The following is a 19,820-nucleotide window of genomic DNA, read 5'->3' as shown; positions in this document are numbered from 1 at the left end:
GGAGGGGGGATCCGGGCTGGGAGGGAGGGGAGGGGAGGGGGCGGGCACGGCCCCCCTCCCGGAATCCAGCTGGGGTGGAAGTCAGATCCCGCCGATCCAAGCTGCCCTCTTGGAACAAGACCCCCCCCCTCCGCCCCCCAAGTAAAAGCGAGCCTTTTTGTTCTCAGGAGCTTGGCTGGCTCCAGAAGGTCGGACCAGAACCGACGGGTTGAAATCTTGGGAGGGCATCTTGACCACCTTCTGGTCACTGGGTGTGTGTGTGGGGGGGGAGGTAGTTGTGAGTTTCCTGCATTGTGCAAGGAGTTGGACGAGACGACCCTGGTGGCCCCTTCCGACTCGCTGATTCGAAATTAAATCAAAAGAGGTTTTCCTCTAGACATTAGGCAGAATTTTTCTAACAGAGCGGTTCCTCGTTGGAACAGGCTTCCTCGGGAGGTGGTGAGCTCTCCTTCCCTGGAGGTTTTTAAGCAGAGGCTAGATGGTCATCTGTCAGCAATACTGATTCGATGACTTTAAGCAGATGATGAGAGGGAGGGCACCTTGGCCATCTTCTGGGCATGGAGTAGGGGGTCACTGTGTGTGTGTGGGGGGGAAAGGTAGTTGTGAATTTCCTGCCTTGTGCAGGGGGTTGGACTAGATGACCCTGGTGGTCCCTTCCAACCCTATGATTCTATTCTATGGTCAGTCCAGGAAAAAAAACATTCTTTGACAACTTTGGCTCCTCTCGTTTGCTTGACAGGGGCTGGGGGAAGGAGGTCAAAGCCACCACCGGCGCGGCCCCTCGAGGGATGAGATCCCTCCAGTTGCCCTTCACCTCTCTCCAACTTGCTCCTCAGATGGCTGCCAACAGGTAACAACTGCCCATTTGGGGGGGAGGAGTCGGACTGGAAAGTAGGTCTCTTGTAGGTTGTGCTTTGTCAAAAACAGGTTTGTGAGCCCCCAGCTCTGCTCCACATAGGGTGCCTCGCGGGTGACCCACAAGCGGAGGCTCAGAGTGGTGATCCCCTGCCAGACAGCATGTCTAAAAAGCACGTGAAGCCACCTTCTACTGAATCAGACCCTTGGTCCATCAAAGTCAGTATTGTCTACTCAAACCGGCAGCAGCTCTCCGGGGTCTCAGCAAGAGGTCTTTCACATCAATTACTTGCCTAGTCTCTCTAACTGGAGATGCACCCATCGGTTTCACAAATCGGAGCGCAAGGGCACTCGGATTGCCAGTGGATGTTGTTGTTAGAAATATATATATTTTTAAGGGTGATGTGCTGATCATTAAGGAAGTATTGTCTCTGCGAGCGCTGGTTTCACAAACACTGCAAAAGTGTTCAATTGCCAGCAGATGTTTTTGTGACTGTGTTTTAATAAGCATATCAAAATGTTTGTGTGTTGATGATTGATTGTACAATAACAACAGAAACGGCACTGGTAATTATTTGTTCACTCCAAATCTGTAGCTATAGAAATAAAAGCATATCCTTTCCCCAGAAAAATAAAATTGGAATTGCTTTACATGTAGGAAAACTGAAGAAGTTCAGTATGGATCAGCTTGGAACATATTGGCTCTGATATTTTACTGTTTCCTTCTGGCCTTTTTCCTTTTGATCCAGACTTTTGCTTTCCCTCACTGCTTTCTGTCATAAGTCATCATCGTGCAGTTTAAGCAGTTTCTTTTGCAAACGCTTGGGCTTGGGTCCATGCAAGCGCCAGATTTTTTCACTTTCCTTTTTTGGTATTCTCCCTCCACAAAAAACTGCTCATTAAACTCCTACTTAAACAAAACAAAAAAAGTTTTGGGATTGGGCAAGAGAACTTTTCACAATTTAAATGCTGCCAAACCCTTAACTTTCCCTTTGAAAAGCCCTCCTACCAACAGCCCATTCCTGAAGGGGGGCAGTTAGGCAATGGCCAGGAGTGGAACAGCCATGCCACCTCCAAAGAAAAGAGCAAGAGTCCAGTAGCACCTTAAAGACTAACAAAAATATTTTCTGGCAGGGTATGAGCTTTCGTGAGCCACAGCTCACTTCTTCAGATACCACAGCTCACTTCTTCAGGTATCTGAAGAAGTGAGCTGTGGCTCACGAAAGCTCATACCCTGCCAGAAAATATATTTGTTAGTCTTTAAGGTGCTTCTGGACTCTTGCTCTTTTCTACTACTGCAGACAGACTAACACAGCTACCCACTGTGAATCACCTCCAAAGAGGCTTCGTGGCCACTGAAAGAAATTATAAACATTTAAAAAAAATTAAAAAGAAAATGCCCCCCATTGACTGCAGCGAGGCTGCACCCCCTGAAAAGGTGGTGTAGCAATGCCGCAGCATGAGGGGGTGTTCCCAGGGTGAATGGGGTTAGGAAGCGCTTCCTAACCCCTTTCTCCCTGGGCACACCCCTCATGCTGCAGCATTGCTACGCCACCTTTTTTGGGGGTGCAGCCTCGCTACAGTCAATGGGAGCATTTTCTTTTTAATTTTGCTGCCAGGTGACCGTGCCATTGCCCAAGGCCTGCCCTGCTGCATGCCATCCCAACGCCAGCAGGGATGACACCCATGTCAGCCTAAGTGCCCCTTATCCTGGGTTAAATGGGCACTTACACTGCCACTTCTAAGAAGCATTGCCCCACCCTTCAGGACTGCAGCCCAAAACTCTAAATTAAAAAAAACACAAAACCTATAGTGCTTAGAGAACTGTGAATGGCTTCTGGAAAACAGTCAGGTTCCTGGGGATGGGGGATCCAGTTCATACATGTAATAGGCGTAGATATGTCCCTCTTCATCTCAGCTTGGTCTCTTTGTGAGCTGTGGGTGTGAAAATTGTAGAGCCAAACTACATTTAAAAGTACAGATGAGAAAGTTAAGCCCTGTTGACGCATTTATTTGACTGGTCACCTTGCACATCCCGAGCCAGTATTATAAATGGCCTTTTTCACCAAAGAGGACAGATTCCTCTCTGGCCTATTCCAGCATGGAATGTGGGTGGAATCCACAGGGCAGCCAGGGTCAGGTAGCTGAATAGCAGGTAGCTGGAGACAAAAGAAACCATAGTAAGGTCTGCAGGACCAGGGACAGCTCTGAAGTACTGCAGACATTATTCCACCGAGGAGCAAAACTCATATGAGACTTTAGGTCTTGGGACAGGCCTGATGACAGCTTCACTGAGGGTTAAGGAATTTTTTGGAGACAATGGCGTGGCTTGGAGCCTTGCACCCTAACACAGTTGAGTGGCTTTATTGTGCCTTCTGCCATCTGAAACAGGATTTCAGAAAACAGGGAGTGACCTTGAGCACTGGGTGCTTTGATGTAAGAGAGGTCAGTGCCTCTCTAGAAAGGACACTTCATCAGTCCTAGGTTAGAAGCCATCAACAAGTCCTCTTCTTCTGGAAAGATGTTCTCCTTCAGTGTGTGTTTCATTCAGGCTCATTCTATGTGACAGAATTCTTCCCGACGTGATTTTTTACATTGCTTTGCATGGCTTTAAGTCTCAGATGACTGGCTTCTCTCATGTAGCTAGTTCCTCGGCTGATGCATGCCTTTTGAGAGTATTTTTTTCAGCATTCGGCTAACATTTTCTTCTATTCCATATATCATTGCATTACATCTCTTCCAAAACGCATTGAATAAGCCTTCTTACCGAGAACTCAATGGAAATTACAGGTTCAAATGAAGGCTGCAAGAGAGGTTCTCTTGGTATTAACAAAGGATTTTCAGGATAATGTGGCCAATTAGCTTTCTTTAACAGAATGCCAGAGAAGAGAACAAGATCACTGGTTAAAATCTTTTCATGGTGTACATGAATTTCTCTAAATCTCTTCAGCCTTCCGTCATTCTTATGTCTTGTCAAAATGCTCTGGAACTGTGAATGGTTTTTAATATTTATTATATTCCGCTGTGCACTGTTTTGAAAATTTACTGCAATTCTATATTACACTGTGAGATATTGTTCAGGGAAATAATTACTGATGAATTTCCAAATCTCTCCTTTCCTTTTAAAAAATGTTATTTTTAGTTCACTGAGATCTAGCTTTTAATTATATGGTTGCAGTGATAAGACAACAGCACAAATAACTTTCTGGTATGAATTCTCCTGTCTGCATATCAGGTGCAGAACACTTAAGTAGATTTTTTAACCGAAAAATTATTGGTTTTGCTATCTTTTCTCAAAAAAAAGTCCTTAAAACACGTATATTGTGGAACAGCAATAAAGCAGTTGGGAGAAATAGCAAACAACTAGTAAAGAGAGGATAGAGCTGTATACATGGAAGCCAACATTGTATGAATACGCAGTAGTAGAGGTTTCTGGCTAAAGATTTGGAGGATTATTTTATTAAATCATATGAAATTCAGCTCTCAGACTTCCTTATCTTTATGATGACTTCCAACGATGCCTGTCCTCTTTAGAGTTCCCATCTGAGGTTTTCCTTCATCTCCTTCCTGTTTCCTTGTTTTTTTAGAAAACGGTGTTCTCACTCCGTGTCTCCCCAACCAAAAAGAATCATAAGCCCTCCTATGCCTTTAGATTCAGAGTCATTTTTTCCTTATCTCATTATTGCTGTGGCATTCTCTGGCTTTCCTATCTCTAACTGACAGCTGTGCCTCCCTGACTGCAGCTGTTCTGGTTTTCAAACTTCCATATTGACTGATCTTTCACTTCAGGACTTTACCCATGAACATGCTATGACATCACAGCAGTTCAAGCAATGACTTCCTGGTTTGTGTGTGTGTGTGTGTGAAACAAAGACAAGCAAAAGCTTGTATATATGACTTTCACCCTGTTGTTTTCTCCATCTAGAACCACAGATCTTTTTTGCAAAGCTGCAGAATAAGTAATTATATGTAATTAATTATTAACTATGCTACAGACCTCTGTGTTCTTTCTTCTGTCAGAATATTGCATCCCTGAGGGTAAAATAGTTATTAAAACGAGTAGGAATAGTTACTTAGCACATAAGTAATGGACTGTAGTTTACATTACTGAGGAAGCATGGCAGCTATCCTAAATCGACTGCTTCCATTAATTTCTTTCCAGGATATTTCTTGAAGGTATGATGTTGAATGGATCTTTCAGGGCATACCTGATAGATCTGATATGTCTGCAAGACCTGATGCTCCACCGAAACTGTGGTCAGGATACAATTATACTCAGAACAAATGGAAAACATTCTTACTGCGCATGTTTACATGGAAAAATAAATTCTGTTGAACTCACTGGGGCTTTATATCCAAGTAAACATATTTATGATCAGGCGGTTAGTCTCTTTCAGTTCTTCTATTCAACATATAATTGTCAATAACAATAACAATAACAATAATTGTTTTGTTACTCAACCGGTCTATTGTATTATGATGCAGATCTCAGTCATTTATTTCAGAAGCTTATATGCGGTGGTTTCCATTCTATGAATTCATGAAGCATCTCGCAGTAAATACAAAATATAACAACAGTAAAAATGATCTGTAGTATTCAGAAATACTGTTCTATTAAAACCTGAGACTAAAGTCAAGCTTCTTCAAAGGTCTTCTGGAATAAACGGGTCTTGAGTTTTTTCTGAATGGGCAAAGCTAAATGCACTTCCCAAAGTAGGGAATTCCACAGTCCAGGGGCAGCTTCCAAGAAAGCCCTCCTGTGGGTACCCAGCAACGAAACTTCTGAAGGAGTGGGTTCTCACAACAAAGTTACCCTGGACCAGTTCAGGTAGTTTTTCAGGTACTTTGAATCCCAACTATGTTGGAGTTTCAAGGTCAAACCCAGCACTTTGCATTTGTGGACAGTGCAGTTCAGGTTCAACATTATCACCTCCCCACTCTACTGTGTAGCGTTCCATCCCATGAAAAGCTTCACCTGCTTGATTAAAGGTCTAGTCAAGTCCTCTGCAGCTCCTGCCCCTTGGAAACGAATGGGCAGCCAGTGTAGTAGTAGTAGTAGAAGGAGGAGGAGGAGGAGCAGAAGAAGAAGAAGAAGAGTTGGTTTTTATATGCCGACTTTCTCTACCACTTAAGGGAGACTCAAACTGGCTTACAATCACCTTCCCTTCCCCTCCCCACAACAGACACCCTGTGAGGTGGGTGGGGCTGAGAGAGAGTTACTTGCTCAAGGTCACCCAGCTGGCTTCGTGTGTAGGAGCGGGGAAACAAATCCAGTTCACCAGATTAGCCTCCGCCGCTCATGTGGAGGAATGGGGAATCAAACCCAGTTCTCCAGATCAGACTCCACTGCTCCAAACCACCGCTCTTAACCACTGGCACCACGCTGGTGTAGATCTTTCAGTATGGTTTGATACAATCCATGTATCCAACCCCTGACAGTAGCCTGGGTGCTGCATTTGGGACCAAATGAAGTTTCTGAATTGTTTTCAAAGGCAGCCCCTCATAGAAGGCATTAGAGTAATCTAACCTGGAAGTGATCAGAGCATGGATCACCATGACCAGATCATGGTTTTTCAGGAAGGGCTGTAGCTGGCATATCAGCCAAAACTGATACAAGGCACTGCATGCCATGGAGGAGACCTGAGCCTCCTGGTATAGGCCAGGATCCAGCAGCATGCACAAGTGAGAAACCTGCACCTTCTGGGGAAGTGCAACCCCCTCCAGAAGAGGCTGGCTCTGCAATCCTCAAGCAGATTCTCCATTGACCAACAGCACCTCAGTCTTGTCTGGAAAGATCTTCAGTTTATTGGCCCTCATCCATCCAATTACCTTCTCCAGGCACCAGACCCACCCGACTCAGCAGTTATGGAGAAATAGAGTCAGGTGTTATTCACATATTGGGGGTGCCTTAGTGCAAATCCCCTGATGTTTTCTTCTAGGAGTTTCATGTAGCTGTTAAACAGCATGGGGAACATGATGGATCTCCAAGGGACCCCATAGCATGAATGCCTTGGGGGCAAGCAGCAGTCACCCAGCACCACCTTCTGCAGATCCACTGTAGCATGGTACCGTCTACTCCCAGCTTAGACAACCTCTCTTACATCTTTATTTGTATGGGCAGTCTGTGATTCTGCAATTCAAAACTTGAGTCTGGAAATTTTGGTGTGTTGGCATGTGATTGGTCAGTTGACCGTATTATTACATTTGATTTGATTTGAACCTCTCCAGAAGGATACCGCAGCACTCTCCTTGTCACTGTCCTGGCAAAGATCAACTGTCGGGATGACCAAGGCTGTTACTGTCTCAAATCCAGGCCTGAATCCAGATTGAAATAGATCTAGGTAACCATCTTCCAGGGCTGCCTGAAACTGTGTAGCCAACACCTGCTCAAGCACCTTGTCCAAAAAAGGAATGCTGGCCATCAGGTGGTAGTATCTGCCTTTTTCTTGCCACATACTGACATAGCTACCCCTCTGGAACACTTTCCTTAGGCAAGAGGTACAGAGGATTTTGAAACTGGCCTTAGTTGCAATATCAGCAGCATAATGGAGTGGATCCCACCAGTCATTTCTGCATCCACTGATTATTCACCTCTTCCTTGGCAGGTCTACAACTCTCCTGTTGTGCTGTTCCTCAGGTTCCCCCATTCCTCTGGAGAAGCATTTCAGGGGGCATTTTGGGCTGCAGCAGGAGAGGGAAGGTAGGGAGATTTTCAATAGGATTCAAGACCATGTCTCATGTGAGCTGGTATGGTGTAATGGTTAAAGTGTTGGATTAGGTCCTGAGACACCTGGGTTCAAATCCCTACACTGCTATGAAGCTTGCTGGGTGAACTTGGGCTAATTACTCTCTTTCTCAGCCTAGCTTAGTTCCCAGGGTTGTTGTATGGATAAAAATGGGGGACGGGTATCATGTACCTACCCTGAGATAGTTGGAAGAAGGCTGGGATTCAAATGGACTAGGTAGATGGATTCCCAATATGTGCAAAATAATAACAAAAAACCTCTGAGCACATGCAAAGTTCATTTTATTCACAGCTGCCTCCAGGAAAATGAATGGAGACTTCCAGCTCTTGGTGGACGATGAACCCAGAGCTATTAGTGCATCCAGCACAAACAGAAACTTAAGAAAAAGACTGTGGTATCTACTTGCACTACACTAAGTCAAACTGATTGTGCACCCAGTTGCATTTCAGCTTGCAGAAGGCCTTGCATGAGCGGATCTGCGCTAAGCCGGTTTATGTTTCATCTTGCACTTCACTGGATCCAAGCCTTAATGTTCAGCCTTAGTGTTATTTTACTTCCAGTCACAGCTCTGAATTTGATTAGGTTAGGCTTTCTTTTTTGCTAAGCCAGTTCATACGAGCTCACCCCATCTCAAGTGTATAAGAATGAAGGAGAGAACTCTAAGACAGGGGAATCACTCAGTTCCGCAGTGTCCTTGAATGGATGCAGCCCTGCTGCAAGCATTACAAGTGCTCCTGGGAAGTTGGACAAAGCCACCAGTTCTTCACAGGCCACCAGTTGGTTCTATACGGAGCCAATATTGCAGACCTCTGGCATAGACAATCTGTGGTTTCTTCTAATTTCCAGATTCTCCCTCTCAAGGTGTATTAGGTGTGTTAGCTATACCTTATGAAGAATACGACAGGTCAGATAAGGTTCTGGATGTGGTAGAGGTAGCCTGACAGCAAGATTTGGATTCAGTATCCTTTGCACGGTGAAAACATCAGTGGCAATTTTGCCTGGAAAAAAGGAATGTCAGCCCTTCTCTTCTTCCACAGTTGCTGTGATTAATGTTATAAGACAAATTGTTACATCTGCAGTTTAAGATTTCACAGTCTATTTCACCCAGCATTTAGATTGCATATTACCTTATTAATCAAAGTGTCATGAACCCTAAAAAGCAACACAGTCTCATTATCTAATTCATCCAAATTGGTGGCAGAGTGCTTAAGAAGTTAAAAGCTTGTATCCTACTGAGGAATGGATATTGGCTTCTAATAGCAGTCAGTTTAATAAAGTCGAAGAGAATTTTAAAAATGGAACATGGTAATATTTAGGGATACAATGACATGGAATGACATTTCCAAACATGATGCATTATGCCAAAATTTGTTACACCCAAACCATAAATAGCAGATGAATCTTGGATCTGATGAAAAAAAACTGGCATTGAAGCATCTATGCAGATATTCTCATTATCATGGGCCCTGCCTTGGGAGCTGAGGACTCGGAGGACTCTGAAGCTGAAGTGGAGGAACAGGTTGCCTCTGGTCCTTCAGTACCTCCATTGCAGTCAGTAGCCCAGGAGCCTGAAACAACTCAACAGGAACCACAACTAAGCAGAGAGATGGAACAAGGGCAGACAGATGCTACTCTTCCCCCAACCCCTGCAGCAGAAGCTGAGAACGGCAGCCCTCCAAGCTCACCTGAACCTGCTAGGCATATCAGGACTCGGCAGCGTGTGATTTTGCAGGGTAAAAGGAGAAGTGCTTGCTTGGAGAGGCTAAGCAGACAGAGAACTGGTGCTGAGTTGTTTCAGGATGAAGCCTAGCTTGGAAGTGCACTGACTGATAAAGGCAGTGCAGGCATGCTTTCACTTTGCGGAAGCAACCGTGCAGTTTCTCTGTGTTCCTGCTACTGCTCATGATTGATCTTTCCGGCCGTGGACTCCTGCCTGCTTTGATGATGCCTCTGACTTCTGACCTTGGTAAGATAGCATAATCTTTGTTGCCTGCTCCGAAAAGGGCTAGATACCTCCCGCACGTCTGAGGACTGTGGGCACAGCCCAGCCCTTGGCCTACGCCGGCACACTCATGCTCTTGGATATAGCCGCTCATCTGCCTGAGATAGATCAGGGTCAGGAGGAGTAGTGAAGGGCAAAAAGGTTGGCAGAAATGGGGGAAAGGAGCAAGCCCTTGGAACAATGTTAGGGCTGGAAGAAGCAGAAGATGAAGCAGAAGCAGAAGAAGCCACCATCAGGTTGTGACTGACTTGTGGCAACCTCACCCACAGGGCGTTCCAAGGAAGAGATGAGCAGAGACAGTTTGCCATCGCCTTCCTCTGCATAGCAACCCCAGTCTTCCTTGGTGATCTCCCATGACTGTGGCCAACACTGCTCAGGCTCCTGATCTCTGATGAGCCTGGGCTAAGCCTACCTATCACTCAGCAAACAATACTAGAATCTTTCAGCTCTTTCCTGTCATTTTTTCAAGGACAAAGAAGAAAGCACAAAGATTGTCATCTATCATGGCTGGGGCATTATTTGATTTCTCCTTTGAAATCTGTATGGAAAGATTAGATCTCATGAGTGCCAGGTTTCTGGCAGTATTTGAGTCAGGATTCTAACAACTCCCAGCCTTCAAAGCCCAACAAAGGAAAATCAGCATGGAGAAAAGGTTAAATTTATCCAACAGCCAAAACGTGGAGATGATATAGTAGCTGATTCAAAATGCATTGGAAGCAAAAGCAAGAAATTCATAACTTTTTTTACAAGGTTGTATCATTGGCTACTGCAAAAGAATTTAAATTGTGACTCTGAGAGCTAATGCATGTGTTATATTTTCTAGACTTTTGCTGAGGCAGAAGTCATTTGCACTTTTAAAAGGGGACTGCTATGAAGAAGTTGCTGTAGGACTCACATATGGAAGGGACTTCATGAACATATCTTTATTTTATGTATGTATTTAAGAAAGAAACTACACCTTTTAATCAAAGAGGCCTTGTCAAGGCAGTGAACTCATAAGAAAACACCAGAAACCAAGGTGCCAGAATTTAACCTATCCAAAACATCCACCAAAACAATTACATGTTTGTGATATGCTCCCAAACAAGAAGCATCAGAGCAATGTGGGTATCCTTTGGGAGGGCATGCTAGAATCCCAAACGCCCGCCTGCCATAACTGAGAGGGTGGAGGGACATGGAGCAGGAAGTGAGGAGCAATGCAAACGACAGCAAGGTTAAACCCTTCTAAGTCAGTGGTCATAAAGATAATGGTAATGAAGTCAATGATGTAACTGTGCTTAGGACTGCCCTGGAAAATCACCATGTTCAGTCATGGACTGGTAGTACCCTTTGGCCATTGATTAACTCATTTGACCACACCGTGGAACACAAATTGTCAATGGTGCCCCCTGCATCATCAAGCAGACTTCACATATGGGGAGTGGAATCAGCTACTCCTCTGCCTTAGCAACATTAATATTAACTGTCCTTCTTTGTCACTGCTGAGAAAAGTCTAGTGGCCATGTCACAAAATCTGAATGGCTATTCCAAAGTCAACTCTGATATAAATTGGTTCTGATTCTGCTTGGGTTCTGTTGACCACCAGCATCCTCTACCTATGAGTTTAGCCTCTGACTAAATGATCTTTTCCCAGCTTCTCACCCAACCCAGAAATTCCACCTAAAACAACTACTTCTTTGAATGAATAACTTGCAGAACTCACTGCCATGGTTTAGCTGACTTTAAAAGGGAATTCGACAGATTCCTGGAGGATAAGGCGATCAGTGCCTGTCAGCCATGATGACTAAATGGCTCCTCCATATTCAGAAGCATGAAACCTCTGAACACCATTGCCGAGGGCAGCAACAAGGGAAGGCTGTTGCCCACATGTTCTGCTTGCAAGCTTTCTGGGGGCACTTGGTTGACCACTGTGTGAAACGGATGCTGGACTGATCCCAGATAGCTGCTCTTAGGTTCTTCAACAAACCCACTGACCACTATTAGAAAAACCACTGCTTTCCAAATGAGTACACAGGAACTTGCCACTAAATGCATTTTTTAAACCACTGTATTTAGTAAGGAAAACCACTAACTTGGCAGCTCTGCGTAAGGCAGAGAAACCAAAGGCAAGCAACTCAAGAGGCCTACCTGCTGCTCCTGTATCAAGCCTAGCCAGCTGCTGCTTTTGCTGCCACCTGTTCAGTAAGTTGGGGGGGGGCAGGGGGGATCGGAGGGAGGAGTGAATGACTAGGGTTGCCAAGCTCCAGGTAGTTGCAACAACAACAGCACGAGGGCTCATACACAATAGATCCAAAGAACACATCTATATACATATATAGATCTATATACACTTATAGATCTAAGTGCATGGTTGTATATATAGATCTAAGTGCATGTGTGTATATATTATTTTTTCAGAGGCAATTTGCCCTAAAGACAATATTCAACTGAAGAAGCAACGGAGGTATCGTCTTGCCATTACCATCGCTTGGATTATTTCTGCTTTTCAATTTTGTGCTCTTTGGATCTATTATTGGGTGACGCAACCTGATTTTTGTTTATGATATTGGAAACTGAAAGGAGCTTGGACTTCCACGTTACAGCTTCCTCGCTACGGCTTCTTCTTATCTTGGACTGTGTTGCAGCTCCTGGTGGGGACTGATTAAGCAAATGCTTGTAATTTTTCCTCGTATTTTCTTTGTGGATAAGATTATAGAAATTTTTGGAAATATTCCTTGCATAAGTAAATTTACTTTGGAACCTTGTGTATGAGCCCTCATGCTGTTGTTGTTGCAACTACGTTATTTCCAGCACAGGTTACTTTGTTTATTAAGCTCCAGGTAGTAGCTGGAGATCTCCTGCTATTACAACTGATCTCCAGCCAATAGAGATCAGTTCACCTGGAGAAAATGGCCGCTTTGGCAATTGGACTCTATGGCATTGAAGTCCAGCCCCTCCCCAAACCCTGCCCTCCTCAGGCTCCACCCCAAAAACCTCCTGCCCATGGTGAAGAGGGATCTGGCAACTCTTTGAATGGCATTAATTTGCCTATTGTATCCCCCTTAATTTTCATTTCCCCCCCCCAAATTAATTGAATGGGCTACATGCACTGTGAGTGCAAGCACTACATTTCCCCTCTCAAACATGCAGTAGCGTGAGTGAGAAGGAGAACAAGAAATTCACAGGGAGTGGGGGGGGGGAATGTCAATTGGCCAAAAGACTGGAGTAGGAGTGATTTGTGTGGCTCTAAGCCTTGTTGATTCTAAGGGACATTTTGGAATTTTGACTTGGGTAGTGAGTGCCAAAACAGAATGGCTGCCATGGGAAGTCTATGGGATGATTGATGGGGAAAATTCCAAGCAGTAACACAAGCAACATTGCAGCCACTTAGCTTGAAGAACAGTAGCACAAGGAAGAGGCAGACAGACAATGCACGGGCAGTTGCTGGCACAATAAGTGTAAGCCATCTGGGTGGGCAGGCTGCAGAAGGAGGATTTTGAGGTAGATTTGCTTGGACAGGGGTTAAGGTTTGGAGAGCAGAAGGCAAGCAGGGAAATACAGACTGCAATGGGAAATTTGGCAGAGCAGGGCAGGCATTGGGAGGAGAGAGGAAGGCAAAGTCCCACCACGTATGCTACAGGAAAGAAACCAGAACAAAAAGAAAGGAAATCATGGGGGAGGTTTCATTATAGATGAATTTCTTTCATTTTCATAGTAATTAATAATGAAAGAAATACACAAGTCTGATGCCGATATAGGGAAAGTAGGGGGGAAGGGAGAAAGAAAGTCATGTTTCCTGTCCTGACGAGAACTTCAGCAGTGGAATAGGTGTGATGGCAGTACCAGTTATTGTTATGTCAGCAGTGGCAGAGGTTTGAGAGCAGTGACAAGGGAGAGGGATGGTGTTGCAGGTGTGATGACATCACTTCTGGGGAAAAACTGGATTAGCTCTAGGAATTGCAGTCACATCCAGGTTTTCCCTGGAAGTGATGTCATCATACCTGTGTTGTTGCCCGGTTCCCCCCCACCCCTATTTTTCTCTCTTAGGCAATAAGCATTCAGGGCAGGGCATACCCTGCTCTAGCTGGGGGAGTGGCATCCCTTCATGGTTATAGCATCAAGCTGGGAGACCCGCATTCAAATCCCATTCTGCAACAAAGCTTGCTGGGTGACCTTGAACCAGTCATTGTCTCCCTCAGAGTTGTAGTGAACATAAAATGGAGCAGGAGAAAAGCATGCCTGCTGCCCAGAGTTCCGTGGAAGATGGATAGGATAAAAATGCTCCCGACAGAGAGGTCACTGGCATTTCTTTTCTTTAGTATTATTAACTGCTTTATGCCATGCTCCAAAATATTTGTGATGATGAGCCTGTTTTTGAATCCTTCTGCAATTCCAGCTCAACATCATGCTGGTGGTTGAGCAGAAGAAATGCACTCATCATAAGCAGTGGTGTACCAGCACATTGAGGCGGGCGGTTTGGCATCATCCTGTTAATGTTGTCTAAGAAAGTTACAGTGAGCATACTAACTGTTTGGAAAGTTTATCTCCCTAGCAGGATCTATAAATATTGGTTTGGTTCATTAGCCAGCCTCTCTTTGTGCTCCTCGCAAACTCCTTGTTCTCCCATAAGTCCTTTGGCACGCATAGAGAGCTTGGAGAAGAGGTAAGGATTCCGCTCTTTTGCGCCGCAGTATAGAGTAGGTAATGGGGAAAAAAATCCTGTAATCCAAACCATAGTGCAAGCTGGACATTCTATTAGAAGATGCTGCTGCAGTGCTAACACTGAGCGATCAGCATCCACTGATGGGGATGCCATGAGAAAAAAAACAGTATCACTTCTCCTTTTTCTGAAGGCAGTTTAAGATTTGCAGGAGGGGAGACTTCACATTTCCAAGGTGTTCACTTGCAAAATCAACATCCACAAACAAGATTTGATAAGGAAGCTGATTAGATGAGCATGTAGGGTAACAGCAGGCAGATCCATAGGGTTGCCAGGTCCCTCTTTGCCACTGGTGGGAGGTTTTGGGGATGAAGCTGAGGAGGGTAGGATTTGGGGAGGGGAGGGACTGCAATGCCACAGAGTCCAATGGCCAAAGTGGCCATTTCCTCCAGGGGAACTGATCTCGATCGGCTGGAGATCAATTGTAATAGCAGATCTCCAGCTAGAACCTGGAGGTTAATGACTAATGAAAAAAGCAGCATGAGGCTCATATACACAAATGAAAAAGCAAGATTAACCATTGGAGTAATGATTCTATTTTTTCAAGCAATTAGCAAATGTAACTCCATAGGGAAACAAATATATATATATGCTGGCGTGTTGCGCAGCAGTTCATAAATTGCAAGCCCGGTTGAGACTGTTATCAGGCAACTGTTTTAAGTTAGTATTTATTGCCTTAAGCCCTGCGTGGCAGCCTTGTTTTCTGGCGGGTGTGTTCTGCAACACGCCAGCATATATATTTTTGTTTCCCTATGGAGTTACATTCGCTAATTGCTTGAAAAAATAGAATAATTACTCCAATGGTTAATCTTGATTTTTCATTTGTATATATGAGCCTTGTGCTGCTTTTTTCATTAGTCTATACTATTTCAGCATAGGTTTCTTGTTTCCTTAGTACCTGGAGGTTGGCAACCCTACAGATCCAGGGCCTATGGCAATGGCCCAAGTCAGAGGTCCCCAGCCTTTTGGAGCCTGCAGGCACCTTTGGAATTCTGTCACAGGGTGGTGGCCGCAACCACAAAACGGCTGCCACAGGAGGTAGATCCAACCACAAAACGTCAGGGAGCGAGGTTGTGCATTAGTCTAACAGTAACTCTTCAATGTATCAGGCAGAAGGTCTCCTTCACAGGATGGCTTTTAAAATGAACACATTGTTTAAAAGCATTTTCTTGCATATGCACAGCTTATCTTCATTTATGCAGTGAAGCTCTTTGTGCTGTCATGAAATCTCTTGCTAAAATGATGTTTTTTTGAACTGCATAGACATCCAGACATCCAGAAGCTCCAAGGTAAAAGTCCCACCTGGCCACATTCACTTTCAAAAAACACTTGGCAGGCAGCAGGAAAGGTTTCAGCAGGTGCTAGGCACCCACGGGTATCACGTTAGGGACCCCTGGCCTAAGTGATGGGCGGGAAGGCAGTGGATGAGTGAAAGAAGGATTCAAAATTCCTACTTCCTCTCCATCCTTTTCATCATTTTAGTCATTGAAAGAAATGGAGAGTCAGACTTGAGGAGTGTGTGTGCAGGATAGTGGTAAGTAGACTCAATGGATCAAGTGTATGTGGGCCCACCAGAAGCCCATGTAGACATGCCTCTCCCGTTGCCTCTTCTGAGCATAACTGAGCCCATCATTTCTTAGCCACCTTTAGTCATCCACTGTAGACTGGCGGCTTCCTATGCACAACAGAGCTCACTTGTGTCCAAGACAAGATGTATTGCAGGGAAGGGACTCGGATTGTTTTCTCAGTGGATGGGAGCAAGAGATAGTGCTGGAAAGTCATTGCACCTCTGGAGACATCACCCCGTGCTTCACCCCTTGAGGGGGAATTCACCAGGCAGAGGAGAAGTAGCGGCAGGATCAGAGAAATGAACGAGGCAGCTGGGGTAGCACAGGGATGCTTATGCCTTCTTCCTCCCAACATTGACCCTCCTTCCTGCATGCACAAAGGGAGGCAGGTATATGGAATACTGAGCATGGAAGACATGCCTGACTGATACAGTGTAGTCTAGATGGAGCAATGCCATTAGATAGATCATGCTCTTGAATCTCAGAAGTGTGGTCCGATGCCATTAGGTAGAGCATGTTGTTGAAGTACAGGCATAGTAAGCTTGCTGAAGCAAAGTAAGTCTAGGGTCTGTTCAGGGTCCCAGGAAGGTATGGTTACAAACCTCAGATTGAGACCCAGAGTTCTCCTGGAATTACAGCGGACATCCAGATTATAGAGACCAGTCCCCTGGAGGAAATGTCACCTTTGGGAGACAGTTATAGAGACTAGGAGGAACAGAAGTTCTAGATGGACATCAAATCCCTGTTAAGCTCCATCCCTTCCCAAAATCTGCCCTCCGCAGCATCACCCCCAAATTTTTGGGAATTTACCAAGCTGCAGTTGGCAACCCTAGGAGGCTGCTCAGGAACCCTGTGCAGGCTGCCTTGAAAACCATTATAAAGGCAATACATAAACTACAATGATATTATCTAAAGTGCACCTTTATTCTTGAATGTAGCATCTTGAAAGCAAATCTGTAAAAGCTGTTCATATTTATTGCTAAAATATTCCTGTACATTTTAGAGATGTAATTATGATGAAGCTGGTTGCAAATTCAGTGTTTAAAAATTGTATTTCTGATTTACATCAGAATTAGCACAGTGCGCTCCATGATTCAAGCTCAGCTTGGTTTTAAAAACCAAATATGCTTCTGCAGTTCAAAGCATTCAGGATAATGAAAGTGAAGCAGACTTCAGTGGCACTTCTTCCCAAAAAATTAAGCTGTTGCTTATCTTAGCTTCGCAGCAATCCATTGTGCTGCTGCCAAGAACGTTTTTGTTCTTTCAAAGATGGGTTTTTGTTTTCATTTAAACAGAACAACTCCTAATCAGACCGGAATTCAGAAGCCAGAGCAAGCCTCCAAATGCAAAGAGATGTGGAGTAACAGTTGGGCAGCATCCGTCAAGAGGAAAAGGTAAGATAAGATGTCTGCTTCTGCTGTAGCTTTATTTAACAGCCTACTTATAAACGTTAGTCTGGATCAAACTCCAGGTATCCCACTAGGCTAGGTCCCAGGTTTCTGATGCCACTTCCTGACTCAAGCTTCAGGATTCCTGAAAATAGGCAGAGGGGCACAAAATACTATTTCCATTGCCGAATAATGTAGGGTTGCCAGGTCCCTCTTCGCCACCGGCAGGAGGTTTTGGGGGCAGAGCCTGAGGAGGGCAGGGTTTGGGGAGGGGAGGGACTTCAATGCCATAGAGTCCAATTGCCAAAGAGGCCATTTTCTCCAGGTGAACTGATCTCTATCAACTGGAGATCAGTTGTAATAGCAGGAGATCTCCAGCTAATACCTGGAGGTTGGCAACCCTATAAAATGGCATCACTGTGCTCAAGAAGGAGAGACCAAGAAGCAAGTAGGAGAGACAAAAAATAAGGCCTGTTTCAGATGTACCCAACTACTTGGGGAGGGGGCAGAAAACTAGGAGTGGGATCATATCACTAGGTAAATGGAATGCTGGTGACTGCAACATGAAGCCCTTCTCTTGGTGACTGTGAAAGGAATCCCAGGTACCGCATGCCTGGATCCCTGTTTAACACTTCAGGTTCAGCAGCAGTGACCAAGTATGGTAAATAAGAGGACATTGAACAGATGCTGATAACTCAAAGCAGGGGAGAATGGTGCGTACCTGACATGTTTGTTTGCAGCACTTTTCATGCAGTGAACCAGACGAAACAAGTAAATGAGAACTCAATTCACAGTTAGCGCTCCGTTACCAAGATGCTGAAAACTCGTGAAACGGCGGGGAGGCGAATAAAGGTTGAGATGTGTGAGCCAAGCATGCAGTGAACTAGTCACATGTCTGCCTCTTCATAACACTGCAGGGAACCATTCCACCCACTTCTTCAACATTTCAGTTTAATAGTCCTGCCATGGGAAGGGAAACCAGAATGAAACATCTCTGAACTGGTAATCATTCATAAGTTAAATGTGCAAGAAAAGTTCTCATCATCTAGAGATGAAGAGAGAGAGAAAGAAGAATAGCTGGTTTTTATACCCCGATTTTCTCTACCTTTAAGGAGTCTCAAACCAGCTTACAATCACCTTCCCTTCCTCTCCCCACAACAGACACCTTGTGAGGTAGGTAAGGCTGAGAGAGTTTGGAGAGAACTGTGACTAGTCCAAGGTCACCCAGCAGGCTTCATGTGGAGGAGTGGGGAATCAAACTCGGTTCTCCAGATTAGCATCCACTGCTCCTAACCCCTACACCACATTGGCTCAATAAGACTTACTCCCTAGTAAACAAGTTTAGGACTGTTTACCTCATCTCGTATCTCATCTGCTGCTGTTCTTAAAAAGCTGGGGAGAGGAGCAAATTGACAAGGATTTCTTTAAGAACCTTCTTTCTCCTGCCCCCCCCCCCATCATTTAAGCACTACTTAGAATGACTTAGTCCTTTATTCATGCTAGGGTTGCCACCCTCCAGGTGAGGCCTGGAGTACTCAAAGAATTACAACTGATCTCCAGACTACAGAGATTATTTCCTCTGGAGATAACGACAGATTCAGAGAGTGGACTGTAAGGCAGAAAACAGAAAACAGAACCTTTATTGGCATTAACAATAACAAAACAAACATGTAAAGCAGCTAGATATGGATCTAAAAAAGAATAAATACACAGTTCATCGGTAAATATTATAATACAATTAAATGAGGGTTCCCCTCCTTCTTTCTCCCTCCTTTAGGACCTTGGCCAGGAACTCGGCTACTTGAGTGGTAACTTCAAAGCTTTTGTCATCCAATAAATGGGCTATGTTTCCAGTAGTCATTGCAATAGTAAATTGAGGAAGGGAGCTAATTAAGCTGCATCGAAGCTGTGTGAAAAGTGGACAGTACAAGAGAATATGTTGTATTGTGTCAGGTTCTTTGCATTGACACCTACAATATCTTGCTTCACGTGGTATTCCCTTGTATCTACCACTAACAACAGCTGAAGGGAATATATTAAATCTGGCCAACAAAAATGCTCTACGGTGAGAGGGTATAGTTAAGTTAAAAAAATACTGGGCCATAGAGTTTGTTTGATAAGAAAGGCCTAAAAAACGAGGGGAGCAGATACCTTCAGCACCGGCTTTTATTATTTGGGAATCACTGTCCCATATCCTTTTTTGGATTGACCTAAAAATATATAATTCACTGGAATTGGACAAGGAATCAAGATCAATCCCGAGTGATCTGATCCTATTTAAGATAAGCCGAGACCATCTAGAAACAGTTGAGTCAGTATGTAAAGCTGCCAATAAACTACTTGGGGGGGGGGGTCGAAAATGAGAGCGTAACCAGTATTTGATAGTAGTGATCCAAGCACCAGATTCTATCGTGTGCAGTCCCAGCTCAGCGCACAGAGAGAAATAACAAACAGAGTTTGTGACGCCAAGGATGCGTCTCAAAAAAACTGCCCTGAGACGCTCCACTTCTTTATGGACTGTAAGGCATTACATCCCTGCTGAGCTCCCTCCGCAAGCTCCAA

The 19,820-nt window shown here is 44.6% G+C and overlaps 1 protein-coding gene across 2 annotated transcripts in view; it reads left to right on the top strand.

Annotated features, from left to right (window-relative positions):
• The first annotated feature begins 783 nt into the window (after positions 1–783).
• Positions 784–19,820, top strand: part of ST8SIA6 (ST8 alpha-N-acetyl-neuraminide alpha-2,8-sialyltransferase 6) — a 51,223-nt gene continuing 32,186 nt past the window's right edge. For both annotated transcript variants that reach the window (XM_056857589.1, XM_056857588.1), the window contains exons 1-2: positions 784–850; positions 17,166–17,264. In XM_056857589.1, the coding sequence (XP_056713567.1) occupies positions 789–850; positions 17,166–17,264 (161 nt within the window). In that variant the 5' untranslated portion in view covers positions 784–788. The remainder of the gene's footprint in view (positions 851–17,165; positions 17,265–19,820) is intronic.

This window comes from Euleptes europaea, chromosome 11, assembly GCF_029931775.1.
Source record: "Euleptes europaea isolate rEulEur1 chromosome 11, rEulEur1.hap1, whole genome shotgun sequence".
Lineage (NCBI taxonomy): Eukaryota > Metazoa > Chordata > Lepidosauria > Squamata > Sphaerodactylidae > Euleptes > Euleptes europaea.
This window is presented reverse-complemented; position numbering and strand designations above follow the sequence as displayed.